This window comes from Arachis duranensis, chromosome 5 (assembly GCF_000817695.3).
Source record: "Arachis duranensis cultivar V14167 chromosome 5, aradu.V14167.gnm2.J7QH, whole genome shotgun sequence".
Taxonomy (NCBI): domain Eukaryota; kingdom Viridiplantae; phylum Streptophyta; class Magnoliopsida; order Fabales; family Fabaceae; genus Arachis; species Arachis duranensis.
Window position 1 is genome coordinate 10,918,632 of NC_029776.3, and position 10,546 is coordinate 10,929,177.

General features: G+C 33.9%; 2 protein-coding genes and 1 non-coding gene across 4 annotated transcripts; all 3 read left to right on the forward strand.

Moving 5' to 3' along the window:
• The first annotated feature begins 1,895 nt into the window (after positions 1–1,895).
• LOC107488019 (agamous-like MADS-box protein TM6) lies at positions 1,896–3,928 on the forward strand. Of its 2 annotated transcripts, none has more exons than XM_016108716.3 (7): positions 1,896–2,448; positions 2,530–2,599; positions 2,680–2,741; positions 2,832–2,940; positions 3,218–3,259; positions 3,358–3,402; positions 3,538–3,928. In XM_016108716.3, the coding sequence occupies exons 1-7, from the start codon at positions 2,261–2,263 to the stop codon at positions 3,727–3,729; spliced, it is 708 nt and encodes a 235-aa protein (XP_015964202.1). In that variant the 5' UTR covers positions 1,896–2,260; the 3' UTR covers positions 3,730–3,928. The 2 variants fall into 2 exon arrangements, with proteins under 2 accessions (XP_015964202.1, XP_015964203.1); XM_016108717.3 differs by having other exon boundaries at positions 1,914–2,448; positions 3,541–3,928.
• Positions 3,929–5,342: 1,414 nt separating this feature from the next.
• On the forward strand, positions 5,343–6,880 carry LOC107488020 (LRR receptor-like serine/threonine-protein kinase FLS2). The gene has a single exon (XM_016108718.3). It carries the CDS (start codon positions 5,530–5,532, stop codon positions 6,763–6,765), a length of 1,236 nt encoding a protein of 411 aa, XP_015964204.1. The 5' UTR covers positions 5,343–5,529; the 3' UTR covers positions 6,766–6,880.
• A 202-nt stretch (positions 6,881–7,082) lies between these two features.
• Positions 7,083–7,153, forward strand: TRNAG-GCC (transfer RNA glycine (anticodon GCC)). The gene has a single exon. It is a non-coding gene; the product is annotated as a tRNA-Gly (tRNA).
• The last annotated feature ends 3,393 nt before the right edge of the window (positions 7,154–10,546 follow it).

The window sequence follows — 10,546 nt, forward strand, 5'->3', positions numbered from 1 at the left end:
TAATAACACCTTTAACATTTATACTTCTAAAAAATGTCATTTCTATCCCAATATCAAAAATAATTTGCGCGGAATTTATCTCCTCTCTTATTTTTATTTCTTAATAATAACACTTCAAATAAAAATATAAAAAAGGTTAGCACTCAAGAATCAAGATTAATGTGTTGCCTATCGGCCAAGGCCAATACACTAAAAATAAAAAGAAAAAAGGGTTGGTTGTTGTCCAATCCAAAGTCACGTTGAGTCATTGACACTTGCAAAACCTTATTGTGAGAGTCAAATCCAGCAGACCTACCATATGCCTATTCCCTAGCTTCTCTATCTCTGCATCCAGAAATATACGAAATCTCCAACCCCCTTATACAAACCTCAAATCAAATTATCTCATCTGCTGCCCACATCAGCTACAATATTCAAAACGAAAAATATAAGTAAATAATAAAAATATTAAATAATATAAATAATGAACAGATATTTAATTTAATAAGTATACAGATGATTATATTTATTATTTTTAATTGTATAATTATTTTTTTTGATTTGATTGTTAGATATTTAATTTACTAGATATACAGATAATTATTCTAATCTTAAAATTTAGAAAATAATTTGGGATAGAATAATTTTTATTTTATTGAGTCAATTTTAAAGTTTATTGTCTATCTAATAAAATTCCAAAAAAAATTATAAGACTCATGTTTTAAAAATTTTAATATTTTAATAATTTTGTCTATTAATCTTATTTTTATATATATGCACGATAAATTCTAATATGTTTATGTTTACAATGATTAAGATGACCATCAAATATTAATATTAAAATTAAATGTATATTTTTTTAAGCAGTGTTCTTACTTTAAAACACTGATGATAGTAGGTACCGACCTACTAGAATTACATATGGTGAGGGATGAATGATTAATACGTATGTATGGATGAGCTCATGAGTTGTGAGATGAAGAAGAAGCAGCCGTGAAGGAGTGGAGAAGTGCGATCATAATGAGAAGGCAGGCATGTGACCACTGACCACAAAGATGGGACGGGTCCATTGCTATCCAACAACGTTAATATCTTCGAACTCTCTCCATCAACCCATTGGCGTGCCTCGATTCTGCTGATCATCATCACCCTCTCACAATTCTAACCTAAGCTACCTACACTTACAATATTATTATTGTGAGATTTTATCTAATAATCAACAAGAGATGTTTACTACATACTTTACTATACAAAATGAATAAATACAAATAAGATGCTGACAGATACATGTAATTGCAACAGCACGAATGTGCTGTTTGCTTTCAACATCAATGTGTGTCTGCTGGGTGCTGAGTGCCGATAGATGGAGAGTTAACCCCACCCATCAACACTCAATTAATTTTACCCATAAATCTTTGCTTCAATATATGTTGTGCTGCTACAACAATGTTTCAGTCATCTCTTTGATTTGTGGATATGAACTTTTTCCAATTGATTAACCAAAAATACATAAGATAAGTTGGGAAGTCACTTAATTAGTGTAGCTCTGTCCCATTTGCATGAATAAAAGAGTGAGTTGATGTGTGTTGTGATAACATGTTTGGGGTTTGGAGTAAATGATATGGTTTGAGTATAATAACGACAAACAATAATATAATGCAAGTAAGTAAGGGAGGGAAGTGAATGCACGAAACTATACGCTAGCTAGCTAAGTACAAGGTTACAAAATACAGTGGATTCAACTTAACATTGTCACCTACTCACCTTGCCAACATTAGTTAGTGAATAGTTTTTAATGCTCCATATCCCAACTCTGATTTAGACCACACAAACCTGTGTGTCCCCCGAACCAAAAAGTACACACACTTGAGTTAACACATCAGATACGTGATGCTGTGCCCCATAATTAACCAATAAGTATATTATAATAACAATAACAATATGGCGAGGTGGTTGGATTATTAATTATTACAAGTTGGGAGTAATAATAGTAAGGGAAGGGGAGTTTGCTTTTGACACAGGTTGAGGGATATAAGGAGTTAGAGTCCAAGGTTACTTTATGAATGGCAGCATGGATTTCCGAATATAGAAAGGGTGTTCACTGCTGCTTTGTGGTGTGCGAGTTACTACTCTCTTGGCTTTATTATTCTCTCTTTCTCTCTCACACACCACACCTTCTATTAATATTGGTAGGTGTTTGGAAAAGAGGGAATAATAATAAGTGAACAAGATCCATAAAGGAGGAAAAAGCAAGGAAAAAAGAAAGAGAGGGAGAGATCAGATGGGTCGTGGAAAGATTGAGATAAAGCTCATCGAGAACCCAACCAACAGGCAAGTTACATACTCAAAGAGAAGGAATGGTATCTTCAAGAAAGCTCATGAACTCAGTGTTCTCTGTGATGCTAAGGTCTCACTCATCATGTTCTCCAAGAACAACAAGATGCACGAGTACATCAGCCCTGGCCTTAGGTAATCATCATCATCATAATCTCTCTCTCTTTTATTTTAATTATTTATATTCATTTCTATCTTGTCTACTTCTGGAACCAGCACAAAGAAGATCATTGATCAGTATCAGAAAACTTTGGGAGATATCGATCTCTGGCATTCTCACTATGAGGTTCAACTTAACAAATCATCACTACTCAACTTTTACACCCTATTTTTTTTTCTTGTTTTCTGATTTAGTTTTCCGTGCAGAAAATGCTTGAGAATTTGAAGAAACTCAAAGATATTAATAATAAGCTCAGAAGACAGATCAGGTAAGATACAATATAAATCTTTCTAAATAAACCATTATTTGAACTTATTGGTATGGTACGGTTAATGAAAGTTGATGGTTGTTGGAACAGGAATCGGATAGGGGAGGGTAGCTTGGATATGGATGATATGAGCTTTCAGCAACTGCGTACTCTTGAAGAGGATATGGTTTCTGCCATTGCCAAAATACGCGAACGAAAGGTGATGAACTACATGTGCTTCTCTTTAATAACAGCCGGATCCAAAACTAGTTTACAATTCTTATATTTTACCTATTTTTCAAGTAACTCAAAATTCAAGCTTAAAAGCAAATTAAACAACAATACACTATTTTGATTTACCTCATTTTTTAAAAAACAATTAAGTTATATTGGTGATTCAGCTGCATAATCTGTGTTTCATATCTAAAGATTTCTTATCCTGTAGGATTTAGATTAATATGGCATATAATTTTAAATTCTTCGGTTGTTTTTCACAGTTCCATGTGATCAGAACTCGGACTGAAACCTGTAGGAAAAAGGTGAGCAGTAATTGTGGTCAATCACATAATAATAATGTTGCTTTTGTTATTTCTTTGACGAATGATTGTTGGTGTTAATTAAATTTTACAATATACAGGTGAGAAGCTTGGAGCAGATGAACGGAAATCTCCTTCTTGAACTTGTAAGAACTTTGGTTTATTTCTTTTGATTAAAAATGATATATAGAGGATGGAAAAAAATGAATTAATGATTTAATAAGTTTAATTTGATGTTGTTTATGTTGTTGCTATGGGATGAATATACAAATACGACTAAGAAGGAAAAGTGTGTGATCCATCCACAATTTATATTACACGATGAAGGAGAGCAGGAATCAGCAGTTGCACTGGCCAATGGAGCCTCCAACCTCTATGCATTCTGCCACCACCATACTCATCTCAATCACCACCTTCATAACCACCATGCACCACCGGAACCCTTCAAAAACGATGATCTCCGCCTCGCTTAATTAATGTCCACCTCTCATCTGTAAATTAATTACTATTGCTTGCTCTTTAAGATTTTGTATTGTATCAATTAATGAACCTATTCACCACCTAAGGTTGCTACCTACCTCCCTCTATAGTATTTTGCAAGAGTGTGATGTGTAATTAAACGCTATATATGCGTGCCTCTAATGTATTATGTTATATTATTAATTGCTTTAATTTGCTCATTGTTAGGGATAATAACATCATATATTATGATAATATTTATATTACGACGCCTAAAGAGAGGTCTGAAATCAAAGACAAGAGAATTTAATTTGCTGTCCCAGTGGGACATGTACATGTACGTCGTGCTGTGTTAACAAATTGAAGGCAATCTGGAGTTTAAGTGCATAAAATTAAGTATTGGCACCAAGTGCATGTAGTCCCAACATTAAATATGGATGCAAAGAACTCAACGGTCATAAAAGAATGGAAGAGAAATTATTGAAATCTATCCACCGCTTAGACGGTGAGCTTTGTAGAGTAGCTGTCAGAGAATTGTTTTCAAGCAAATCTAAATACATAACATCAAAAATCCAGTCTACTCTAGACCCAAACCAGAAAGGGGAAAAGAAGTTTAATTTCACTAGAAATCTGCAAGTATCTTGTCATTTTTGGGAGATTATTGAGGGAAATTATTTTAGATATAGAAAAAAGAAGGTTATTTTATTTAAATATAGATGTTTGGAGTATTTTATAGAGTTGTAGAGGTATTAAAAAAGCAATTCAACACGTTACTTACGTGTTGTGCGCCACGTGACAATACGTTATTTGCATGTTGCATACGATTGTGCCATGTGTTCAACACGTTGGTTGCGTGTTGACTCAATACATTACCTGCTTACAACGTCTACCCACTTGTATATACACTAAAAACTTCCATTTGAAGGTAAAACACACCTTTAAAATTCATATTAAAATTTTTTAGCCGATGAGAGTTTTTTTATTTTTATTTTTTTGGTTCATGGAGATTTGAGTTATTCACTTATTTGAGAGCACTAAGGAGTTTGAGCAAAACCTATATAGTTTCCTGTGAATAATTCTCCATAGTGAAGTGCTGGCCCAGTTATTCAATGTACAAGCTGGGTCACCTCTTTGATTATAAATGGGCTTAAAACAAGAGATTCCTTTGACTCAAAAACATATATATAAGTTGTAGTTACATGGTCAGCGAGTAACCAGTTCATTAAACAATTGACCTGGCTAAGACCAAAAAACCTATATCTGGAAATTTGTAGTTCAGATTCTAATTATTAAACCGTTAAATATAATTTTGATAATGATAGGTGCGGATCTAAATGAGTGCCAAGTGGATATTAACAAATTAAATAACTTGGGGTTCAGCTGTGTAACTTGCAATGATATATGACTTGTGTTGTGTCAATAGTAGGACTTTCCGGGTCACATCACCCAATTCATTTAGTAGCAACGGTTTGGTGAGTGGGTTTGTTTGGTAGCGTGACTTTGCCAAAATTTCAAGTTACATAGCTATTAACAATAGGTGTATTAACATTGTTGGGACCCGACGGCTAAATCAGTTTGCAACCACTGCCAGTGTGCACTTGATTCTCTAATATCAACCAACCACCTTTGTCTCTAGTTTCTTCTACCTTACGAATATTTGACTAATCACCGCTTAATATTATTTTATCATAATTAGCATCAAGCATAGATGACACAACCGTTAGCCATCAAACAAAAAATATAATAATTAGCAGAGATGCATCACTATTTATTCCTTGTCATTACCATCACCATTCACCAATCCTATCACTGAAATGGGTTGGTGTTTTCGTGTGATTTCCCTATTATTATTGTTGTTGGGAGCAGAATCAAAGACTCATTGGAGTGACACACAGTTTCTGAAGGATTTCAAGAATGGGATTTACCCAAGTTCTGTGAACCCCGGCTCCTGCTTAAGTTCATGGGACTTCACTCTCGACCCGTGCGATAATCTCTTCACTCAGAAATTTACGTGCGGCTTCAGGTGCGACTCCATCGACTCCGGCTTGAGCCGAGTCACCGAACTCGCTCTCGACCAGGCCGGTTACTCCGGTCCCCTCCCTCCAACTTGGAATCTTCTTCCCTACCTCCAAACCCTCGATCTCTCCAACAACTTCTTCTACGGCAACATCCCCGGCTCCCTATCCAACTTGACTCGCTTGCGCCGACTCGCCCTCTCCGCTAACTCCTTCTCCGGCGCCATACCCTCCTCCGTTGGCTCCCTCTCCACTCTCGAGGAGCTCTGCCTCGATCACAACAACCTCACCGGAGCTATCCCCGCCACCTTCAACGGCCTCAAGAACTTGAAGAGGTTGGAGCTTCAATCCAACAAGCTCCAGGGTTGGGTTCCTCCATACTTGGGTCCCCTGAACAACCTTAACTACCTGGACGCCAGCGACAATTCCCTGATCGGAGAATTGCCAATCTGGCTGCCGGCTTCCCTGGTTCAGATTTCGATGAGGAACAACAAGTTGAGCGGAGTAGTAAAGCCAGAAGTGTTGAAAAACCTGAAGGACTTGCAGGTTTTGGATTTGAGTTGGAACAAGCTGAGTGGGGCAGTTCCTTTTGCTCTTTTCGAGCTACCATCGCTGCAGCAATTAACGCTGTCTTTCAACGAGTTTTCTTCGGTGGAAGGAAACTCCGCAGGATTTGAGAAGAGCGGATTGATCGCAGTAGACATAAGCAACAACAAGCTCAGGGGTAGTTTGCCATGGTTCATGGCGTGGATGCCTCAGCTTTCGGCATTGTCGCTGGAGAACAACATGTTGAGTGGCATGATACCAAAGGAGTATGCGATGAAGGTGGTGTCCCCGCGAAATGGGGAATCAAGTTTTGGGAGGCTTCTGTTGGGTGGCAACTACTTGTACGGAGGGATACCTCACCCTCTGTTGGGTCTTAAACCCGATTCTGCAAATGTCAGCCTTGCTAATAACTGCTTCTATAGGTGCCCTCGTACCTTCTTTTTCTGCCAAGGTGCTGCCCAGAAGCCCCCGCCACTGTGTCATAAGTAATCCATCACTTCTGTTAATTCATTTTTTATTTAATTATAAATTCTCTTGTTCAAGTACTCTACTGTTGTATGTTGAATGTTGATCACTAATAACAATTATGATGATCACTCCACAATGCAGTTGTCACTAGTACCGACTACATAAACCATACTTGATTGCACGCCTTCAAATATATGCAACTAATCAATTCACATAAATTTGCTTTAACCATACTTGGCTGAAAGTATTCTAATATCAATTAAAATAAGTGCCAGAATGATGGGGTGGCTTCCCAATATTCATACAACAAAATGTGGCTCGATGACTGATCCCAAAAAGCACCAGTGGTCTAGTGGTAGAATAGTACCCTGCCACGGTACAGACCCGGGTTCGATTCCCGGCTGGTGCAATTTTTTCTACATCACTTGGATTCTGTATTAGAAATTCATGACCTTATCCTATTCGTTAAGGTTGCTTAATTACTTTCACTCTTTTGCAACTCTGTGCAGTTGTCAATGTCAGAAAATGCAAATTTCACCAAAGGCACAATGGCACATGTATATAAACACTGATTAACCATTCTTTTTCTATAAGATGAAACCACACTTAGCTTCTGTTTAATTAACTTTTGACAGAGAAAAAGAAGCAAAGTATAGCTTAGCTTGTATTGTATATAATGCAGTGCAGGGATAAGGTTAGGTGGTTAGCACTACGGAATTGGTTGAGTGCGTGTCACACACAAACATGGATTTGGACTCTTTTGGTTGCTCCATTCTTTTCTGCTTTATTATCATGTATGGACCATTTGCATGCTCTGTTGGGTCTTGCTCATTCAGATAGATGCAACTTATAACTTATAACTATGTGTGTTAGTATGCTTTCTTTGCTATTATTTGGTGACAGCCCAATTAATTATTAGTTTGCGTAATTAAACGCGTGGTGGGGGACCAATCCATGTTGATATCATATAGAATATAACATGTTAATAATCATTATTGCTAGCTGGGTAGGTAGCTAAGCTATACTATCAGCTAATTATGCAGTAAAGTGAAAAGTCCCTTGTATTAAGAGTATTGCTCATTCCGGTAATTAGAAGTCATATATATGATATATCATTTTCTTATTCACTTCATAAACAACGATTCAAAAAATATCGAAAACCTTATGGATTAGATTTTGTTACCAACACCCAACCTCTTTGATAAAGAGATGAATTTTGTCTTAATCAGAAATTTTTGTACTTCCATTCCTAATTAAGATCACCCCAAAAAAAAAAAAAATTGGGGTCTTGTTTAAGATTTTAATGGAGGTGAGTGGCGTGCATGATGATGCATCACATTACGCTTACACACATGTTGGTGCTTGAATAATAGACCTTTAATTTGTTCTTTTTCGTCACTGCTTCAGAATTGCATGGAACCACAAATTCTGTAAAAAAGAATGAAAACAATTCGAAACACCGTCATACAGCATATAATATAGTATAGTTTGTTAGCTGATAACTTTCAATCTTATCAATTTGACATCCTTTAATTACTACATGCTTCATAAACAATAATATATAATAGTTTGTGTATTATATATCAATTATTAGTCCAAGTGATAGAGAAATCAAAAATAAAGAGAAACACATAAAATTAATGGTGCGGGAAAGTTTGTGCCGGGTACCAATTACGCGAAGCAAGATTGTTGTCTTGTACAAAAGACGCATTGATGGTAGCTTGCTTGATCTGTGGCCAATAATAAAATATGGAATAATGTCGTAAGAGTAAAAAAGTCACGAAAAAAAAAAAAGAAGAGTATAAAAGAACTGATATGTTGCCCCCACATTTTTTAGGCCGAATGGCATTACTTTGTAGCAATAGGTTCCTCCTGGTGTTATGAAAGCTGTCTTTTCCTCGTCGGATCGGTGCATCGGTGTCTGATTGTAGCCGGAATAGGCATCCATGAAACTCAGATATCGATACCCCGTCGCCGCATCGACGAGTGCATTGAAGAACTGAAGATTGATGGTTTAGAAGTTATAGTAAAGTCTCATTGTAAGTATAGTCACTAAACCAAGCAATCAACCTTTCTTAAAAGTTATAGTAAACTGAAGATATTTCCATGTTGTGTTTTAATTGGTTTCTGTATAATTTATTCGATGTTCCTCATCACATATTATTAAATTTCTCAAAATATTTTCTTTCCAAAAATAATAAAAAACATTTAATTTAGACTAAAACAAAAAAGGTAATAGATTAACTATTAGATTTTTTTAAAAGATTATTTATATAAAAAAATATATCACATTCATCAAAAAATATATATAACAAGCTCAAGCCTCTTAAAATTTTTATAAATTAAAAAATAATTAATTTATATTCGTACAATATATAAAATAATTACTATATTATTATTATATTATAGATTAAGATTCACTAATTTAAATTTTCTTTTTATTTTTAATATAAGCATTAGAAATAAATAAAATTTTTATAACTAAATGTAGTGTAACAAAATATATATAATATTAATTAGTTCTTAAAAAATTCTAAAAAAAAATTCTTTCATTTTAGTAAAATAACTATTTATTAAAATAGAAAAATTAATTATTTTCTTTTCATATATAATTTTTTTAAGACATAAAAGTAATTAATTAGGACATTGGTTAAGATAATTAAAGTCACTATTTCATTAAATTTTTAATTTAAAGAAAAATCCTAGTTAATTTTGGTATAGAAATTTTAAATTTGAAAACATTGATAAAAATTATGTTGAATTTTGATTTATTTGATTCTCATTTAAATTAATCATTACATAAGTTAAAGTTCTGTTTTGAAGTTATATTCGAGTTTTAATCTTATTTTTAAAGTTTCAATTTACACTTAGTTTGATTTTTTAACTTAGGTATCCGTGACTCATATTAGGGTTTTAAGTGTTTAGTTGAAAAAAAAATAAGGTAAAAAAAAAAATTAATTGTCACATCAAATAGTTGCTAGAATGTATAATGTAGCAGTCGTTAGTTCATCTCAGCATGTCGTTAACGATTTTGTGAGACAGTGACAAAAATAAGATTAGGAACCAATGTGAGTCATAACTATTAAGTTGGGAGACTAAATTGAGTAAATCGAAATTTTTGAAATTTGATTGAAACATAGTTGTTAGAACCGAACCAGTGATCGAACCGGTCAAGCTACTAGTTCTCTAGTTTATTGGTTCAACTGATAAATTACTGGTTAAACCGATAAAACCGGTCTCACGTAAATATAAAATATAAAATAGTTAAAAACTTAAAATTAAAATTTGAAATACATATCTTCACTAACATTTTATGAAGAATCAAGTCTCAACTTCTAAAAATAACTAATATAAAAAATATGAAATTTTAATACTACAATAGTATCTTATTTTGACACAATAAAAAAATAATTAATTCACAAAGTCTATCATCTAACTATAATATCAGTAGATTTTAACACTAATATCAAAACAAATAACCTTAATCACAATACTAACAATAAAATAGATCAAGTAAATTAATAAATTTTTAGTGAAATTTATATTTATATTAATAATGGTATATAATTAAAATATAATTAATTTTAAAAATAGAAAAAACAAAAATTAAATTAAATTAGATATTTATGTATACTATATAATTAGTATTTGTGAAACACAATACTTTGAAGTGCAATAGTTAAATGGCAACTAGAAGTTGTTTTTGCTCCAAGGTTCTTGGTTCGAGACCTTGTGGAGACATTTTAAAAATTTTTTCAAGCAGACTAGTTCGGTTAGACTGATTTACACCGGTTCACACCGG